The sequence below is a fragment of the Phocoena phocoena genome, chromosome 15 (assembly GCF_963924675.1).
Source record: "Phocoena phocoena chromosome 15, mPhoPho1.1, whole genome shotgun sequence".
Lineage (NCBI taxonomy): Eukaryota > Metazoa > Chordata > Mammalia > Artiodactyla > Phocoenidae > Phocoena > Phocoena phocoena.
This window is the reverse complement of record NC_089233.1, coordinates 84,554,014-84,575,282: the sequence shown is the minus strand read 5'-3', so window position 1 is coordinate 84,575,282 and position 21,269 is coordinate 84,554,014. Positions and strand designations below refer to the sequence as shown.

The window sequence follows — 21,269 nt, the reverse complement described above, 5'->3', positions numbered from 1 at the left end:
TTGTTATAAAGAATCTGGGTTTTAGGTAGACTTGGAGATGCCCCAGTGGCTGGAGAATCTACATAATGACAGGGGAGGCAGGAGAGGAAGAGAGGAAGAGAGGATTACTTTGGGGTGTCAGGAGATTTATTTGGGGGGTTGACAGGTGAGAAACATGAAGGGTATGAGGTGATGGGGAGAAAAGGAAATTTGGAGAAGAGATGCTTTGGGTTACTAACAGGATCCCCATTAATGTTTGTGGACAAGCAAGAAAAGATTGCAATTTATTTCTAATCATTTTTGGTTGTGGAATTTGCTCCTTTTAACGTGATTCCTTGCAAAGCCCGGGCCGCACACGGCACTGGTGTGTGTTAGGGCATACTGCAATCGTGTTCTGGACCATCCTCTGGGAAAGGGCTTTCTCACCACGGGATGGGCACTGCTTTGTAGTTCATCAGGTATTTTTACAAGCGTTTTCTCCTTTGAGTTTCTGCGGAGCACTATGGAAAAGGCACAGCGTGCATTTTTACACGTGTGGATGCTTAGGGCAGTGCTCCTCGTGAATATTAAGCTCTGGCCGCTCCCTAAATGTACATAAACATTCACCCTGTGCCGCACACTGTGTCCGGCAAACAAACGTGGTCAGGCACAGCTCCTGGAAGAAGCGATATTGAAAAAGACTCAGGAAGGATGAACGGGAATTATTTATGAGATGAATGACCTGGGGAGCGTGTGCGAGGCCGGGCAGGGGTGAGGATGTGTAGTCAAGGCAGCCAGGGAGCTCTCCCAGACACGCACTTGTGTGATTAAACCAAGTCACCACCGGCAGGAGCAGACAGAACTGACTGGCCTTGTTCCAGTGCAAAAGGCCAGGGAGGTGAAGGCTGGCCCATTCTGGCCTCAAATAATCAAATGCTTTTTTCCTCCAAGGGTGAGAGCTGCCTGGTGTCAGCTCCTGCCTCCAGACCCTGCCTCAGTGTGAAACATGGCCTTGGGGCACAGGGGTTGCAAAAGCATTTGTGTTAGGGTAAGAGAAGTGCTCGGAAGGCAGCTTCACTAGTCTGTTCTCCTCTCCCAGGCCTGAGCCCCTGGCCTGTGGCAGCTCTGTGCAGGGCGCCCTAGGGTGGGGGTGGGGCAGTGAAGGAACGGCCCCTGTAGGGGCAGGGCCTCTGCCCAAGGAACTGCTAAAATCTGCACACTGTACCTCAACACTTAGGAGCATTTTCATTCTACACTGTAACGTAACTGCACCTGTCTTACGGCTTTCAAAAGCTGAAGTGACTCCTCGCTATGGAGGAGCCCAGCGCTCCCAGTCAACACACCAGGCTCTTCCGGTGGCCCTGCTTGGCCTCTCTCGGCCCTGCACCCGCTGAGGAACACGCCTAGCTGCAGAAGCTCCACCTGACGCTGAAACCCAGCACAGCCGGCGGAGCACGCGCACGTGGCCCGCCTCGTCCCAGAGAGAAGCTGTAACCCCACGGTTAGCACCGACGGGCCCTTCATCCATGCCGTGAGCATCCCCCTGCTCAGGTGCCCCACACCTGAGAGTCCTGACGTTAAGGGAAGTGCTACTGCGCCCCTTTGGCAGATGAGGAAACGGAGGCCCAGGGAGGGCAGATGGCTTGCCCGGGGAGCCGTGCTGACAACCAGCTGGAGGCAGGAAGCCTGGAGTTCAGAGCCCACTGACGCGCGAGCTCTCACAGCGCCCACCGGCTCCTCGAGGAGGAAGGCTGCGTGAACGTCACTCGCGCCACCCATCTGATGCGTGCCATCCACGTGGATGCTGTGCTAGACGCTGCGGCGTGGGGACCAGACGCTGTCCTTGGCTGCAAGACACGAGCTCCGAGCGCGGTGACCGGGGGAGCCCGAGAGTAAATGCCACACAAGAGGAAAGGAGGCAGGACCTGGAAGGGCCGGGTGGAAGCGGGGCTGAGCGGGAATCCCAGGGTCAAGAGGCCGAGAAGCCGGCAGCAGCAGGAAGCGGTTTCAGCCCAGAGATCCTCAACATGTGGTGCCTGGACCAGCAGCTCAGCGTCACCTGGAACTCGTCAGAAGTGCAGGCTGTGAACCTGAAACCCAAGTCCTCCAGGTGATTCTGATGCACGCTCCAGCCTCAGAGCCTCTGCTTCAGGAACAATGAGATAAAGAGCACGGAGGGAGGGTGACACTGGGCAGGTCTGGAAGGCGGGGAAGAGGGGAAGGGGGTTACGGTTGTAGAGCCCGCTGCTTCTCTGTCCAGCCAACAGACAGGATTTCCGCCTGCCTTATTCTTGGTGTGAGAACTCTGTTCGTGTTTGAGCATCAGTGTGCTTTGGAAGGGTTAGTGAATCCTGCCTGGTCTAATCCAGCCTCTCCTGTTGATGGTTAAAGATCAAAAAAGGAAATCAGCTGGGGACTTCAGGGAAGATCATGTGGATCTGTAGCGGGTTGAATGGTGACCTCCAGAAAGATATGTCCACACCTCAACCTCCAGAACCTGTAAATGTGACCTTATTTGGACAAAAGGGTCTGGTCTTTACAGGTGTAATTAAGTTAATGATCTTGAGATGAGATCGTTCTGCATTTTCCAGGCAGGCCCTAAATCCAATGGCACGTGTCCTTATAAGAAACAGAGGAGAAGACACAGAGAAGCCATTTGAAGCCGAGGCAGAGGCCGAGTGAGGCAGCCACAACCAAGGAAGGCCTGACGCCGCCAGGGGCTGGAGAGGGGAGGAAGGACCCTCCCCGGAGCCTGCGGAGGAGCTCTGTCCTGCCCACACCTGCATTAGAGATCTGGCCTCCAGACTGGGGACAATATGCTTCTGGTGTTTTAAGTCAAATTGTGGCAGTTTGTTACAGCAGCCCCAGGAAACTAATACACCACCTGCCTGTGTACTCTCGGAACTATTTCCTTCCTACTGAACACTGCTGTCCTAAATGTGCCTTGCTTTATCCCTTTACTTGTTTACTTCCTGTGTTCCCGCTGGGCTGTGAGCACCAGAAGGGCATAGTCTGGCTCCAGATCTGGTGCCTCGTAGGCGCTCTGCAAAGATGTGTTAAGTGAATGCACAGAAGAAAGTGGCATAACAAAGATTCAGACGCATCTTCTGACTTCAAGTAGATATTTTGTACTGTGTACATTAGCAAAGTTACAAGATAGATGGAAGGTCACCCAGCAATAGTACAGCACCAGGAGCCTGGTGCGTGTTAAATAAAACCAGATGAAGCACATGTCGCGGCTCCAAGCCGTTGCGTAAAATGGGGCAGACCTGAATAAATGGCTCATTGAGCCTAAAGCAAGGCTTCTCAGTCTCGGTACTGGTTACAGCTGGAGCAGAATCATTCTTTATTGGGGTGGGAGCTGTCCTCTCGCTGCCTTGTGGGGTGTTGAGCACCATCCTGCTGTCTCCCTACCAGATGCCAGAAGCATCACCACCCCCAAGCCAGGTGTGACGACCCAAAATGTCTCCAGACATTGCCAGATGTCCCTGGGATGCAGGAACCATTGCTCCACGTTGAGAACCACTGACCTAAGGAATCTACACATGGACAAGTAAACTTGGCCTCCTCTGAAATCAGGGAACAAGAACCGCCCCCCCCTCCCCCGCAAGCCATAGCCGCTGACAGAAGTCCACCAGCTACAATCAGAACAGGCTCACAGCAGGAGACTGCCAGGGGACACACATGATTTCAATTCACAGAGACGCAAGAGGAGAAGCTGTGAAAGCTGGGGACGGAGCAACAGGCTGCCAGGGAGAAGGAGGAAGTGCTGTGCGTGGGCAGGACAGAGGAGGGGGGAAAGCTACAGCCCCCTTATTGCCACCAACCCGGTGGGACAGGTCCTGAAAAATAACCTGGGAATCAGTACTGCAAGTGGACAGAGCAGAGAAGTGACAGGCACAGGACCCAGTGAGTGCTGGGCCCGTGCCCCCACTTCTCACGAGGTGCCGCTCCCACCCACCTGGAAGTGACCACAGTCCATATCGAGGCAGGTGGTGCAGAGAATCTGGGGAGACAAGTGTAGAGCCGCAGTGGGGGTGATGCTGGTGGTGGGGGTGATGTCACCTCACGTTTACGGGATACCTGCTGTGTCCCGAGCACCGTGTTATCCAGGTCAGGGTACCCAGAGAATGTCAGTCGTCACCATCCAGCCTCCATCTCCAACTCTGAAAAGAGCATAAACAGGAGAAAGGATTAGAGACATAACAGGTGATGTTGGAAGACCTCTCAGCCCTTTCTCGAGAAACCAGGTAAAAATTAATGAAGGCAGCAGAGGCCGTGGCCATCAACGAAATGTGGTTAATGTAACAGACACCCGTGTCCCACCACTCAGCTTTAGGAGATGCCATGGTTGTTCTGTACTTAGAGCAGACCTTTTTGATTTAGTGAATAAAATAATACCAAGACATTTCGAGTACCATTTCTGTTCCTCTCTTTCCCTCCTCAGTGGAAACCGGATTCTTAAAAGTGATGTATATCCTTCCCTTTTGTACTTTTGATAATAGATGTGCATCCAGAAATCGTACGTAGTATTGTTTCCTGTGTTACTTTTATGCAAATTGTATCTAAATGGACATGTTCTTTTTCACTTTCTTCTCCCTCCCCCTCATATTTTGTTTTTGAGAATTTTCCAGGTTGATATGGGAGACCTAATTCAATCACTTCAACTGCCACAGATTAGTCTGTTGCATAAATTACCTTATCCAATCCCCTATTAGAACATTTAGGTCATTTTCGATTTGTTAACCAAAACAACACTGCAGTGAAAATTCTGGTACACGTCTCCTTGTGCACGTAAGAGCGTTTCTCTAGGCTACAGATATAGGAGTGTGTTGTGGGATTATAGGGTATAAATGTTTTCGACTTAACTAGGTATTAACACATTACTTTCCAAAGTGGCTGAAACAATTTACACTATCAATAATAGCAGGGCAGGAGTTGCTGCTTGGCAGAGTCTTGTTTTCTCAAATCTTCAAGGAGCTGATTATTCCTACACTGTTTCAACAGTTCCAGTGCATAGAGAAAGACAAAACTCACTTGACTGTTTTTATGAAGGCTGTATAACCTGGAAGCCAGGGCTGACATAGATCACCACAGAAAAGGTAGTTAGAGAAGGTTTATGCCAACAGCTCGAACGTAGTTAGCAAATAGAAGCAAATGACACACCATGATGGTGTGCACAGTCCAGGAACTGTTCCGTTTAGGAAACTTTTAAAAATGCCTTTACCAAATTAACAGGATGAGGGGAAAAGAAGCATGCAATTAATAAGCCATAAATATACTTCATAAAATTTAGTATCCACTTCTGATACTTGAAATGGAAATAGGGGATACGCTTTATAAATATTTTTAAATACACATTTCAATCCAAAAATTACCATCATAATTCATTGTGAAAATGCTACAAGTGTTCCATTAGAGTCACAAAGTTATGAGTGCCCTTTATCACTACTATTGTATAACATTTTTCCAGAAGTGCTAAACAAAGCAATTAGACAAGAATATAAAAGCAGTCCTGAACGTTGGAAGAGACAAAACAATCATAATTTGTAGATAATAAGGTTGTATTCTTGGAAAATCTCGAAATAATAGAAAAAGTGGGCACTGTGGAATGGGGGCTTGCCTCCTTCAGCCCTGAGCCTGCAGAGCCTAGCGTTGGCCTGGCCCAGAGTCTCTGCTTGATAAATGCCTGTGGATGAGCGCAGGGTGTCGAGGCCAGCATTCCCCAGAGTGCGCTCTCTGGAAGGAGCACAAATCCACGTTATGGGATAAGGCATTCCATGGACAAGTTGGGTTGGGGAGCATGAGATGGGATCAAGACAAATGAGTTCATTTACCGCAGAACATCTTAGATCCTTTAATGTGAGGATACACATCATGACCCTCCAAGAGTCTCCCAGCCATCATGACTGCAGAGCCCTTGCTTGGAGCACTTTGGGGTATCCCATATCATGGAACATTCTGGGATGGAGTACGCCCAGAGGAATATTCAGCAAACTATTAAACTAGGGGATGGGATTTGGGTGGTCACTAATTTGTCTTTGTGCTTTGTGTTGTTCGAAATGTTTACAGCAAGTGAGCAGGTATCATTTTATACACACATAAGATAAAAAAGAATAAACGCTAAAAATGCGATCTTTTGCTGAATGTCAAAACCAACTTTATTTTACCAAATCATGGATTCTACAGAAGTTGTTTGGAAAGATGAAAGGCCATCTTGAACCAAATGGAAACATGTGAAATAGCAGAACCAGATTTTTGGTACTCAGATTCCACCTTCCCCACTTACTTATAGAGGGACTTCGGGGAAATCACTTCACCTCTTTGAATCTCATTCTGTGACACAGCCATCTCACAGAGTGGATGCTTCAACGCAGTAAGACGTAATAAGCCCCCAGTCAGTGTTAGCTACGTTCACTATCACTAATGTTGATGGCCCTAAATTAAATTGTGCCACCTAAGTATGTCTCAGTGTTTGAGGTAGTTTATTCCAACCTGTTCAAGTCATCCTCTTCTACGCCCAAACCCCTCAGCTTTGCTAAAGGACCACAGACAAAAGGTTTCAGGTGGGTCCTGGGTTTAATCACACTGAGATTTGGCAGGTTCCCCGCTGGCCTCCCTCTGGCGTGTGCTTGTACCCACAGCCCGTCCCCTCCCAGCAGGGCTGCGGCGACGCTGAGCAGCTATGGAGAACCCAGCCTGGGGAGAGACTTTGCGAGGCATAAGAATGCTGAGAAGTCGGCCCTGCAGCTGGGTCTTGTGTCTGTTTATGGAGCAGTTATTACAGTAACATCTGGATGCCTTAGATGATACCGGGGAAAGCAAAGATTATGTTTAGCTGTCTGATGTATTTTAAGGGATGTAGCTTTTATTCTGCATGATTAAGAAGTAATTAGCGGCTTAAACTTGATGCCTTCACTCAGTCGATTCCATGACTCTCTCCTAGTACAGGATGAGGAACATGGTGGAATTCCTTTTATTAAGAAATTACCGTTGTCTACCCGCTGTTTATAGCCTCAGTGCAGAGCTTTCTGTCCTTGTGTTGAATAATTGATCACTTAAGCTGACTTTTTTATGGCGCCCCACGAGTCTTGGGAAAGGCAAAATGAACAAGTTAGCCAGTGGCCTGACCCTCTAACAAGCTGCACCCAAACAGTCCCAGCCACCACCCACCAAGCAGAAGAGAATAAAAGAAAAAAACAGGAAAAATACTAAACTCCAAGAGTAGTGTAGGACCAGAGGGGTCCTCAGGATTGTGACTGGGTTAATCTGTGTGCGGGTCCCACCTCCACCGTACAGCCTCCGTTTCCATCTAAAATCAGTGCTCTCCTCAGCTGCGAAGTGGAGCAGGTGACAGTACCAACCTCATCGTGCTATTGGGGGATCCAGGAAAGAGACCACATGAAGGGCCTGACACCAAGTGGGGTACGAAGTGTCACACACAGAGGAACAGATGCATGCACATACGAGTGCAAGAACATGTGTGTGTGCACACATGCATACATACACACATGAGCGCTGGGATTAAAGTGGGAACCACCTCCAGGACTGCTGTGAGGACTAAATGGCAGAGTGCACCCAAAGCACTTGGAATGCGGCCTGGCATATAACACAAGCTCAAAGAACAGTTCTTGCTGTTATTATTATCAGTGTTAGCTTGGTTTTTATTTATTCACAAACCAAAATATGTCAAACTCTCACCCCATCTTACTCTTTGGAATATACATGCTTGCTTTTTGCCAGAAAGATTCTTGCCAAGGAATGCTTTTGCTCTATGTATTTAGAAAACCCAGCCTAACCTACTCTTGGCTTTACACCAGGAGCCAAGCTGGCTCTACCTAAGACAGCACCCCAACCCTCCCCATAGGAAAGCCACTGCCCCTCACCAGACCACTGCCAGGTAACGCAGCTGAGGAGAAACTCCAAATGCCGGAAATGGATTCTCCCAATCTTCTGCATATAAAAAGGTTTTTAACTTTTTTAAACTGAATCTCATTAGTTTACAACTCCTAAGTGTGACTCTGCTCCTTTCCCTGGCATTCTTTTTGAGATCAGGAAAAATACAATTTTCCTCCTTGAGGAAAGCAGGATTCCATGTGCACCGACTTTCTCTAGGTAACACAGCCTCAGCCCTATAATTAACATCCCCGCCATCCACAGCCTTATAATTAAACGTGACATGCACGGGACGGGGAGGAAGTCACAGGAAGGCGGGAGGTGAATCACTGGGCTGGTTTCTGCCGCCCATTTCCCAGGAGCCCACAAGGAGGGCGGGAGGCCGCACAGGGAAAGGGAGTATCCCTGAAGCCAGCTGGAGGTCGCCGGTGCCCCCGCGATCACTTATTTCCCCCGGCGGTCTGTTTTCCAAGGTGCTTCATGGAACATTAGGCAAGCAGAGCCTGATAATGGCTGCAGAGTCTCTGTCCACCTCCTAATATCTACATTGCCCGCGGAAGACACAGCTACTCCGTCACACAGGCCAGGGCTCGTGCAAAAGGAAATGGAGGATTTGTCCCGAGTCCTTGCCCACTCTTCAGCCTGACCATTAGTTTCTAGAAGAATACAGGCAGGGAAAATCTCGGGGAAGCTTCTGTGCTCGTTGCCGTGGGTGTGGTCCTCCCGCCCCCTATGGGACCTCTGGCTTATAGATCTTCTGGCTCCCCAGGTTCTTCCCATTCGTGCTCACCCGGCATCCCACCTGCCCCCTCCGTTTCCCGGACCTTCTGCAGTAAGTTGGAGCCATATGTCTGGATGGGGCAAATAGACCAGGAATAGAAGTGGCACATGGGGCTGCCATGCTGTGAAAACCATGCATCTCCTTTTTCTCTTGACTCCTCTTCTTTGGCAAACTTTGCAGGATGTTTAGTCGGGATGAAGCGGCTGCATGGTGGCAGAACCCCCTTTAGCTGGAGTGTGGCGAGCAGAAGTCCCCACCCATCGGCACTGGGCAAGCCCTGTGATCAAGAAGGAGCCCTTTCTGAGGTAAGCCACCGAGGGTGTCAGGGTTATCGCCTGCCACACTCCTATTGCCACTTGAACTGAAATAAGCACCTAGTGTCTGCCAGGCACTGGATGGAACATTCAACAGCATAGAAGAAAAGACAGGAAAAACGAACAGGTAAACAAACACACATTAAGAAGCCTGACCAATTCTTTGAAGGGCAACAGGATTATGTCCTGGACAATAGTAGGGTAACCTGTCTATCTGTTCTGCTCAAGGAAGGCCTCTCTGAAGAGGGACGTTAGGGCCTGATGATAAAATTCAAGAAACCAGCCCTGCCAAGTGTGGGAGGGAGGGCAGGGCATCGCAGCAATGGAACATCTTATGCAAAGGCCCTGCGGTAGAAGAGAGCGTGGGACTCGCTAAGGAACAGAAAGGGAGCCGGTGTGGCTGCGAATTGGTACGGGCGTGGACCAAGGGAGGTGGAGGATACAGGCGGGGACACACCACAGGGGCTCCTATTTTTCCCAGTGAGAGGACAGTCCATTGGAGGATTTTCAGCAAAAGAGACATGATCTGATTGACTTTTAAAAGGAGCACCCTGGCTGCTGTGAGGAGGAAAGGCTGCATGGAGGCAAGAGAAGCAGCAGGGAGATGAGAGGGAGCCAGTGGGCATCGCCCCCGTGGAAGCTGACAGTGGCTCAGGGCAGTGGCCGGGGAGAAGGGAAAAGGGTCAGACATGAGAAAGTTGTCACGGCCAATTAATCAGGTGCCACCAGTTCTCTAGGCATGTCTGCCCTGTGCCCCACATCCAGATGTTCACAGCTCCATTTGCTGAGGTCCCCGGCCCCTGCCAGCAGCAACTCGTGGCTTCCAGCCCGGTCCCCTCAGAGGGCACTATGCCTTGACCCTAAGGAAAAACCGGAGGCCCTTGGAGCCAGGGGAGAGCGTCCTGAGAGGCAAGAAGGCCTCTCACGTGGCTGCTGTGTCACAGCACAGGCCGGGTGACCCTGGCTTTCAAGCTGTGCCCTTCCAGACACAGATCTTAATGTGCCCTGCGCCCAGCACTTAACTCTTTCTCCGCCGTCCCTTTGTTCCCTTTGGTTTGAATGTTGGCAAATGGCCTCCTGCAAGTTCTCTCCTTTCAAGCAGATGTTCTCTGCCCGGAACGTGTGCTCTGCTCCTTGAGAAAGTCACTCTCAAATGCGATTATGCCTCTGAACTTCCTGCAAAAACTTGTTAAACAGGCAGATTCCAGGCACCCATTGCTCACCCACCAAAGCAGACCGCTCAGGAAGGGCCCCAGGCAGCTCGTGTCCCTAACAGCCCCTCGGGAGACCTCAAGGAGCAGCCAGCGTAGGAAAGCGCCGAGCCGACGTGTCGGAGTGCGGAGGTGCCTCCTTTTCCTTTCCCCGAACTCGTACTGAGGGACTGCAGCGCGACCTGGCGTGCACGGCCCGGACTTAGCTCTGACCTCACAGGTTGCGAGGGGGTGGTCCCCATGAGAGCCCCTCCCTTCAGATGCCAGCCCAGTGCTCCCGGGTCCCCAGGCCACCTGCACTTCTGACCCACTGGCTACAGATTTGGGCTCCCACAACCTCCCTGGGTTCAGTAATTTGCCAGGAGGAGGACCCTAGAACTCAGGAGACCGTTGTACTTAGGGTTAGCATTGTAACGAAGGACACAAGTGAAAAGGAGCCAGATGAAGAGATGCTTAGGGCCAGGCCTGGGAGGGCCCCAAACACAGAGCTTCTGTGCTGTCTCCCTTTGGAATCAGGGCTCGTCTCGTCCCCCTTCTAGCACATGGATGTATATCACCACCCAGGAAACTCACCTGCACCTGGGGTCCAGAGCTTTCTCTGTAGGCAGGATGACTGGATCACTGGCTGCACCACTGAACTCACCCTCTAGCCCCCTCCCCTCCCGCAATGTGTGATATCACAGAGGTCTAAGCCCCAGTCCTCTGACCACATGATTGATCTTTCTAGCAGCCTCATCCTGACTTATCTCATTAGCATAAACCCAGGTCTGGTCCAAGGGGCCCCCATGAATAGCAAAGATACTGCTGTCACCCAGGAAATTCTAAAGATGTAGAAGTTTCCTCTCAGAAACCAGGGATAAAGGCCAGACAAATCCTTTATTGTATTGCAGGGATGTCTGTACTGCACAAATGCTGGCCACTGAAGGATTCTGAGCTTCAAGAGAACCAGTGGGATGCAGCCCCTAGGCATAGGAGACCCCCACCTGCTTACCAGAGGCCAAGGTGCCAGGAATAAAAGACAGTATTGGGTCTGGCCATTAATCATGGGGCGTTGCTTGCTATGGAGATAAAGGAGTTGAACTGGGAGAGAATTTGGAGAACATTCTGGAAGGAGCCTATAGGAGGGCAATGCGAGTCTCTGGGAAAGCCAGGGTGCCTGAAGGGCAGGCCGGGCTCTGTGGTCTCCATGTCTCTCCAGGACCACAGGCAGGCAGAGCTCGAAGGCGGGGGAGAGGAGGAGAGGCCGTGTCAGGCACAGGGACCACCATCTGCACTCAAGCGCTGTGTCCACTTCCAGGCCCTGAGTTTCCATAGCAACTCCAGCCCTCACCCTCCCAGCCCCACTGCCTCAGGCTTTAAATGGGCAAGTGAAGGAGAGAGGATAAAATTTGGCTTTTCGTTGACTAGGACCAGGATCCAAGAATTAAACTGCTCCTATTTAAGACCGTTCTCTCCCAGCCCCGTGAGAAGAGGTAATTTCACAAATTAGCCAAGAACCCTGAATAAGTTAACCCCTCTGCGGCAGGAGTACGACTCCCTCCACTGCAGAAGGCTTGGGCCCGCACATTCCTGAGGCTTTCTGCTGCCCTTTCCCTCTGGGCCTGTTCAAATCACTCCAGCTTCTCTCCAAGGAGCCAGCTAGGTCTGCTGGATGCTGCCAGCTCCAAGGAGTCGTCAACATTCAAAGTAGCGACTTGGGCCAGGAAACATGGAAAGGGGAAATTCTGTGTGGGTGACTAATGGATCCAGCATAGAGCCACTCCCCAGTCACAGCCGCCACTTTAAAATTAATTTCCAGGTGACAACAGCCGTCTGACTATAGACAGCTCAGCGCAGAGATGGCCAGTCAGGCTCACTCCCAGATGCCTGGTCAGCGATTTCCAAAGCATCCACTCCGCAGTTCCTGATTCCTCCACGAAAGCCTGGCTCTTTCCTCCCATCTCCCAGTCCCAGGACAGAATCTAGGGTGAGAGGTGAGGGTGGCCGCCCTGATCCATTGCCGATGGCAGGCCCTTCTCCCCGCTCTGCCTCCAGGCCCCCAGGTGAGTAAATTAGGTAAAGCTATTGGAGTTCATCTGAGGCTGGCAGGTTTTCCTGGTCAGCCCGACCTCCACAAACACCTCCACAATAAGATTTCTATTAGGGAAAAATGGCTTCAGAGTTTTAAGTGTGTTTCCTGCCCCCGAGTGCCATGGTTTTAATTAACAGTATCACCAAGTGGCTCTCCCTGGCAAATGGCAGCAGTGGAGGCCCGAGGAGGAAAGAGCAGAGCAACTTCTGTTTGCGTGAATCCTGCCAGCACGGAAGCTGCATCTCAGGGTAGAGTGACGGCAAAGTGAGCTTTCAGGCCACAAGCATCTTCTGGCAGAATCCGGGCTGTTTCGGCCGCCAGGTGCAGCGGGCTCACACAGTCCATGCCACGGTGACAGGCAGGGCTGAGGCCATCCCTGGTTTGCTGCAGGAAAGGCTGCAGTGAAATCCCAGCTGCAGTTGGCACACGGGCAGCCAGGCTGCACATTGGCACAACAGAACCCCCCCGGGCCTCCCAGGCCCCGAGGTGAGTGCCAGCCTTGAGAAAATCAATCAGCTGCAGCTCTAACTAATTACAGGCTCAGCTCACCCCACGACTGGCACCATGAGAGGCAGGGCTCTGCATCCCGGCCTGGCAGAGCCCTCAGTTGGACCAGCGTCCAGCTGCAGCGTGGCTGCAAAGTCCCCTCCCCTGCCGTAGTGGCGGGGGAGCCACTACCAGACAACTCGCAGGGGAGCCCCTAAGAGAGCATTTCATCAGCTGCTCACCCAGCAGGGTTCTTTGAGGCACTTATTAATTTTCTTGTTAATAACAAAAAGAGGGAGGGATTCATTGTGTCAACCCCTGTTCTCTCCCTGACTCTCAGTCTGTTTGGCTTCGGCCAGTCGTGTGAGAACGACCCCCGACCAGCAGTGCAGATCAGGTAAAAGGCAGGCAACCCTCATTATCCATATATTATCAATTCCTGGAAATGCTTTGCAGAGCAAATTTTCCTCGGAAGCTCATATCCCATTATGTGAAATGGGAAAAAACAATAACACATTCCCAGACCGTCCAAAAACCCCCAACCAATTTTCCAGGCATCACTAAAACACTCCAAAACACCTATATAACAACACACTAAGGATTTTTGCGTAACGCAAATATGTAAAACACCTCCTTTCTAATTAGTCCACACCGAATGAACTCATGGAGGGGAATGTTTACATGCAGTATTTAACTGCACTGAACAGAACCAGATTCGAAATCTATTTTCTTTCTACACTGCAAGGGGCAGGTATAAAACGTAACCCCACAAATGCAGGCACAGATTGAAGATAGGCTCTCCGTAAGTTAGAGCGCGGTTAGGAGTACCCCCAGCGCCCTGCAGGAGCAAGCAGGGCACCACGGAGGGCTCAGCCCGGGAGGTGGGGGGATAACACACACACCTGCCTGCACAGCCTGTGTGTGAGGCCTGATGGGAGGAGAGCCAGGGTGCACTTGCAGCGCTCGCCCGGCCTGCATCCGGCCTCACAGCCGTGCCGTGCTTTCCACTGCACATCCTCACAGATCCATCTCAGGGAAGTTTTATTCTGTGAATGAATTTGACAAGTCATTAAGGTGAGTATTCAGGTCATGGAAGTGTGGGTGGCGAGGTGCTCAGTACTTGGTCTCGTCTCCCCAAAGTTCCTTGAGCAATAACTGTGTGTCACAGGGACGACTCTGACCACGGCGGGGGAGGGACCAGCCTTCCTCTTCCCCTTACCTGCTCAAGAAAACGGCCCCTCCGCTGTTTTCCCCACATCCACCTCATCCCCACGCCAGCCCAGGCTGGTGTGACATCACCAGGAGGAGGGACGAGGCAGGAGGAAAACGTGGAGCAAAAAGCAGGACAAGGACCCCTGAGGATGCCTCAGCCAGAGAGTTTGGGGAAGAGGAAGTCCCTGGAAAAGGCACCGGTGAGAGAGCGTGGGGGAGGGGAAAGCCAGGAGAGGGGTTAAGGTGTGGAGAGGAATACTGACCGGACCTTCTGAAAGTTCCTTGAGAAATTCACACTGGGGATTCACTCACCTTGAGGGCTTTTGGTGGCTGGACTGTGCCTCCCTAAGTGGGACACTGATTTCAGGCAGGACAGGGAGAGCCCCGGCTTCCATTGGAAAGTTTGTTTCGGTTTGTCCTGAAATCCACTGTTTCGTGCAGCAGCATCCAGTTTTCAAGCGGGCCGTGTGCGCCCCCAGGAAGTCTCGTGTTCGCAGCGTACCCCAAAGGCACGGGCCAGGGTCACAATGCCCGGTCACCTGCAGCAGGTGCACCTGGGCTTCCCGGGTACAGGGACCTGCAGCCCTTGCCCTTTGGATGCTGTGGCCATGTCTCCACTGGGAACGTGTGCCACGTGCATCTTCTCATTGAAAACGCACCGCCACCGTGTCCCGCTGCAGATGAGAACTAAGCCCAGAGCGGGCAGGCAGCTCCCCAAAGGCCCTGCTGACCTCAGTGGACCGGGTTTGGACCCAGGCTGGATGATTTATGTAGGTATATATCTACATTGTTTATATATGCATCCGTATGTGTGCATAGCTATGTGTACATGTAGGTATACACATATCTGGGAGTATATGTGTACATGTAGGCATAGGTATATATGTACATGTATGTGTGTCTGTGTATGCATATGTACATGCCTATGCGTGTGTGTATATTTGTATGTCTATGCGTAGGTCTATGTGTGTATGTGTAAGTATATATATGTGTGTCTATACGTATGGATGCGTGCTTATAGGTACTTCTCTGTGCATGTCCAGAGCAGAGCTGTAAAATCCCCACAGACAGGAGGCAGGTGTTTCATGGCCGTGTCACTAGAACACATTCTCCAAGGACCCCTCAGTTACTACCTGCTGGTCACTTTTGGGTCCCCACCCCGCCCTCCCCTGGGCCCCATTCTGGGACTCCCAACCCTCAGCCCTACTGCACGGGTCCCACTTTCCCCAGAGGCTGCCAGGACCCCCGGCTGCTTCCCTGGCCACATCAGGTGACTGCAGGAGGACAGGATGGGCAAGGCCTTGAGGGGAGGCCTGGGAACTGGCAGAAACGAAGGCCCCTGGAAGGAAGTGAAATCCCCTCTCACTTAACAGCCTAATAAGGATTTGAACCAGAGTCTGCGAGGAATTGTCAGTTTAACTGTTTTCTCAGATGTGGAGACCACGTCTCGGCTTTAAAGCTCCGGGAGAGGGACGTGTCAAACTGGAGAAGGGAGGATGGAGGCCTCTGGCGCCAGCTCCGCCTGGCCTGAGCACCCCCAAGAGGCCCCAGGAAACTGCTCCGGGCCTCCCTAGACCTGGGGCTGAAAGGGGGGTTGGTGGGGAGGCGAGAGCCAGATGTGCAGGTGAGAGAGGGGGCAGCCACCCACAGGAGACCGCTGGAAATGATGTCAGCAAGACATAGCGAGGAGCCGCTTGAAGACTTGAAGATATTTCCAGATGCCTGGGCAGCCTGATCCACTGGAGGGAGGGGCCGGCGGAATGAGAGGGTCTGCGAGGGTCAGAACCGGATTCTCAGGGAACTGCACAGAACCGGTCAGGTTGAACCATTCGGACAATTTCACGTGCTCTGCAGGTGGAATGCCCACCCCTGACCCTCCCTGCAGGTGCCTGGGCCCCTGCCACCCCCGTCCTCCCCTCCCCTCCCCCCAGTGAATGCTGCTCAGCCACACTGGCCTCCTCTCTGGTCTGAACTCCCAAGCCCATCCCGCCTCCAGAGTCAAGCCAGCTGCCCCCTCTGCCTGGGACCCCCCCAGCTCCCCGGGCGGCGGCTCCTTCTGGCCACTCAGGTCTCAGCCTTCCTTCCCTGGCCACCCTCCCTAAAATTGTGCCTCAAATAAATCCCACCCGACACCCTCTTCGCCTCCCCTAATCCGGTTTTCTTTCTCGCGCCTTGCGCGATCCCACTTTGTCTTAACTCCTTGCTAGTTATTTTCTTTCCCTGCTACTGGAATGTGAGCTTCCTGGCGGTCACGGACCTGGTGTGTGCTGGTCACGCTGCATTCCAGACCCTGGAAGAGGCCCAGGCACACAGTTGAGGCCCATAAATACGTGTCGACGAGTGGATCATCAACCACAGCAGCAGGACGGGCCTCACGGAAGCATTGTCAAGAGCCCCCTATTTAAAGGCAGCATCTCTCTGAGCCTTGGTGCACCAGTAGGAATGTTCTCTGCAGTCAAGGAGCAGAGAGAACTGCCAGTCCTCTCTGCAGGGGGCCAACTTTTGGGAGCAGGTGGGCATCGGTGCCCACTGGGAGTACACGGGAGCCCTGGGGTCCTTGGTGCCGGCCACAAAGCCAATGCTGTTTGTTTAGAATCCTGCTCGGGGTGAAGGATGGCTCTCACACTGGAGATCTCTTAATACAACAAGCAAACACCACGGGATTTTTCTAAGGCGGCTGCTGCCAGCAGGCGGGGCAGAGGCTCCCTTTCCTGGCTTGCTTCTGCCATCTGCTGGCCACTCACTGACATGCCTCGGAGAAGAAGGGTTTATTTTCCAGTCTCACACAAGCTTTTGTTTCCTTCTAGGAAGAAGTCGTTGCCAGTTTTATTCCTCCCTTGGCAGGAGCCGCCTGGCTGACCCATCCCTTGAGTAGGGCAGGTTCTAGGCCACAGGTGGGTTGGGGAAAGTCACTGGCCCTGCAGCTATGACTTTTCCCCATTTCACATATTAACTCTGTTATCAACCTCAAGCCTGTGAGTCAGGGGCACTATTACAGACGCAGGCGTTAGGGCACAGAGAGTTAAGTAAGCCGCTCAGAGCTGCACAGCACAGGGGGTGGAGCCAGGTAGTAAGGCACCTGAGGGCACGTTCTACCAACACCTGTGCAGATGGCCCAGATGCCCTCCCCCTCCTACTCCATGGGGCCCCACAGGAGCACCAAAGAAAGAGGGATGTGGGCACAGTGGAGGACGGAGGACAGGAGTCCTGCAGTTCATCCTCTCGGAGGCCTAGAGAAGCCTCCGTCTTCTGAGCCTCCATCTTCTGATCTGGAAAATGGGAGCATTGAACTACATGATTTCAAGGTTCCACCCGGGGTTCTCTGGACAGGATAGAGAGACAGAGGTATAATGGTTAGAGCCCAGGCTCTCTGGTCAGAAAGACCCAAGGTAAAGACCAGACACTTCCCCTCACTAGCTCTGTGAACAGGAGGGAAGTTCTGTGTAACCCCTAAGCCCCAGCTTCTCCTCTCCTGCCTGTTAATGAGGATAAAAATGAGGCCAGTTGCAAAGCTGTTAGCACTGTGATGGCTCAGAGTAAGTGCTTAATAAATATCACCTTCATTACAATGCTATTAAAGGCTCTGAGAAGTCCCGCAGGAAAGCCCGCTGCTCAACCTTAGCTTAGCCTCTCCCCAGCCCAGCTGCCTACAGAGCCATGGCAGAACCCTGCCAGATGCATTGTTGCACAGAATGCGTTTGCCCTCATCAGTTTACCTTGCTTCCTGAGAGCCGTGGGAGCCTCAGGCCCCACTGAGAGCAGAATCAGGGTGGGAACCCCGGCCCCTTGACTCTGAGCTCTATGCTCTTTCTTGCTTTTACAACATCTCTCTACCCCAAAAGCAGTTCTCACAACCAATAAACAAAAGGATCAGGAGCCATTCTCTCAGGCTCCCAAGACTAAATATTTCACGTTTGGATTCTGCAGCGCTTGTCAGCATTACAGACCACAGGCAATTAAGAGTCCAAGCCCGGGAAGCCTGTTGTTAATAATTCTGTCATTATTCTCAATTTTCAGCACCACCACACATGAAACACACATTTCCAATTTCTTCAAAGGTGCTAAATGGCTTTTGCACTGTGTAGTAAAAGTTTACCATCAGCCAAATGGCTGCAAAGCGGACCCGTGGTCCCCAGGCCCCAGGCTGTGATAACTACTGGTTTGGCCTGACCCACTGGGGTGACACCCTTTCTCAGTGTTTCATTCTCAGGACGGGTGAGCCGGACCACGGCAGCCGTCAGGCACACTCAGCCCTGCTGGGCGTCGCTGTCCACCAGGATTTCACAAGGCCCAAAGCACAGGATGTGAACAGGAAACCACTCCTTCCTGCTGGGGCAACACCCCAGAAATGGATGGAGAAAGCCAGTGACCAGCCTCTCTGTCGGGGTCGGAGTCGAGAGGAGGGAAGTGAGTCGGCATCTGAGGCAATGTCTGCAGAGAGAGCGAGTAGGAGGGCGAGTTCAAGGGGCCAGGCTGCAGAGGCTGCAGGGCTGCATTTCCTTTTCAGGGCGAGGAAGCCTTGAACCAGAAATCAGAGCTTTTAGGAGTGGTGAGGAGGCCTGGATGTAGACGGCGGGCGAGCCCTGCCCTGATGCTGTGACAGTAACCAGCTCCAGGTGACGGCTACGTGCCTGCATTTTACACCCACCGGCCAGCCTTCTGAGCTCTTTCCTAGAGTGACTCTTCTCCTGAGACCCCCGTGGGCCGCCCCCGTTAGTAAAACAGGACACGACACGGAGAGGCCAGGGGCTTGAGACGAGGCCCTGAGGATGCCGGGGGGCTCTCCCCACACGGTGAGTCACGGTGCCCCTTTTGCGTGATGCTGTGAAGAGCGAACGTGGTGACTTCACCGAGTGGGCATCTCAGAGGAGGGTGGAGGGGTGCGCAGGTGAAGGGAGCAGGTACGTGGAAAGGGAGAAGTTGTGACATAGGATGCCCTGTGCCAGGAAGGGCCAGGGTACATCTGAAGGACAGAATGACTGACAAGGCATGGGGCGTCAAGGGCCACATGGAGGGGCCTGGTGGGCAGGGCCACGGGCGGGGCAGCATGGAGGGTTTTGAACAGTGTCCTGTGAAGAGAACATGGTGGCCTCACCTAGTAAGTGGCGGGGGGGGGCGGTGGTGACAGCCCCACCTCCACAGGGAGAAGCCCAGAGCATCTGTGTTCACAGGATGTTCTACAGGACATTGGGCCCCACAGGCCTGCCCCAGAAGCCACCTGCTGGGGAGAGGATGGGGGACCTCAGGGATGGGTGGAATTCCCCCTGAACACACACACACACACACACACACACACACACACACACACACACCATCTAGAGCAGCCCAGCTGGGGCTTGTGTGTCTCATGCCAAAGGCTTCATCTGGTTACAGTATCTCAGCTCCCATCCAGCACAAACATTTCATAACTGGGTCCATTTAGCGTGATTAGCACGCAATGGCTTGTCAATAAATGCTCACCAAGAGGTACTGATGAGACAGAGATAGGATAAGACATTGAACAGCAAGCAAAACATCCAGGAGACACAGCCAGCGCCCTCCTCACCTCCCCCCAGACTCAGAGAAAATCAGGTTTACAAAGCTTCTTGGTTTGAAACGACCAAGGACCCTCACCAAGCAACACTGGCCTCCCTGTGGACATTCGTACAGGTGGGACACAGGGGCACGTACTGACGATATAACCCAGCAATTCTGCATGTCTGAAGCAAAGGTAAATAATTCTTCCTAATTTTTTTGACTATAGAAGTAATATATTCTCTAGGCATAAAAGTTAGGATTTATAGAAGCATATGGAGAAGAAACCCAGCTGTTGAGCAGTAACCACTATAAATAGTTTGATCTCTTTCTTCCTAGCCATCTATGCTCAGACAGACATTTTATTTTTGCAAAAAATGGGGATAATATAAAAAACTTATATTCTGATTTTTCTTCAAAATTTTATTTTTAGTATTTTAGCATAATAATAATATATTTTAATACTTTTAGTGGCAGTGTATTATTCCATTTACCTGGATATACCATAATGGACCCCCATTGTTTGGTTTAAGGTGCTTCCAAGTTTTCATGTACGGAGTTTGGGGAAAGTTCTCCTTCCAACAATGGCAGGCTGGGGTCTCTGAACCAATCCTCTCATTTAAAAAATAACAAAACCGGGGACTTCCCTGGTGGCGCAGTGGTTAAGAATCCACCTGCCAATGCAGGGGAAATGGGTTTGAGCCCCGGTCCAGAAAAATCCCACATGCTGCGGAGCAGCTAAGCCCCATGCGCCACAACTACTGAGCCTGCGCTCTAGAGTCCTCGCATGGCAACTACTGAGCCCACGTGCCACAACTCCTGAAGCCCACGCACCTAGAGCCCGTGCTCCACAACAAGAGAAGCCACCACGATGAGAAGCCTGTGCACCGCAACAAAGAGTAGCCCCCACTCGCCGCAACTAGAAAAAGCCTGTGCACAGCAACAAAGACCCAATGCAGCCAAAAATAAAATAAAATAAATAAAATATGAGAAGAAATGAGAGAAATAGAAAATTTAAAAAATAATAAAATCTGGACAAAAATTTAAAAATACCCATTTGAAGATATCAAGGAGTTAACAGATCAGTGAGAATGAGGGGCCAAAATCCGAGCCCATGAGACGGGAAACCAAATATTTGAATAAATAACTGGATGAATGAGTCAATGAATGAATGAATGAATGAGTGAATGAACAATCTGACAAAGAAGGAGCAAATGGGTCGAACCTGCAGGGCCTGTTGGCGGAAAGCAGCAGCGGCTCGGGCTCCATCTCTGTCTCTGAGCAGCCGCCCCGTCACTCATCTTGCTCTCCTGGAAGCTGTGTGTACAGAGAACAGTGCTTGTTTGTGCCGCTCTGGGTGTGTTTGCATTTAGAATCATGAAGTTTACTCAGTTAAGAAATAGAGTGGAAAGGAGGCCTCTGCTTGACAGACAAAGCAAAGCAAGGAGAGGGGAGAGGGTCTAGGGCAGCTTCTTCCTGCTCTCAACTTTAAAGAAGTAACCACTTTCCCTGCATCCTGTTGGATGGCAATGAGTTTCCTGGCCACGTCTCTTTTCCTACGAGAGCTGCGCTATAAGTCTGTGTGTACATGTTTACAGCTAACCTTGTGGAGCGTTATGTGAATTTATTTAACCCTCACAACAATCCTGGGAGGTAGGAACTGCTGTTGCCATATTATAGAGATGGGAATGCTAAGACCAGAGAGGTGATGTGACTTGCTCATGGTCACACAGCCACAGGTGGCAGAGCCTGGATTTAAACCCTGGCAGCCTATGCCCTTGATCACCAGAAGCCTCAGAAACCAATGGGATGATTTCTAAAGAAAT

At 51.7% G+C, this 21,269-nt stretch overlaps 1 protein-coding gene across 1 annotated transcript in view; it reads left to right on the top strand.

Moving 5' to 3' along the window:
- Positions 1–1,985: 1,985 nt before the first annotated feature.
- Positions 1,986–21,269, top strand: part of CDH26 (cadherin 26) — a 74,249-nt gene continuing 54,965 nt past the window's right edge. Inside the window, 2 exon segments of the mRNA XM_065893322.1 lie at positions 1,986–2,068; positions 6,603–6,744. Of these exon segments, the coding sequence (XP_065749394.1) occupies positions 1,986–2,068; positions 6,603–6,744 (225 nt within the window).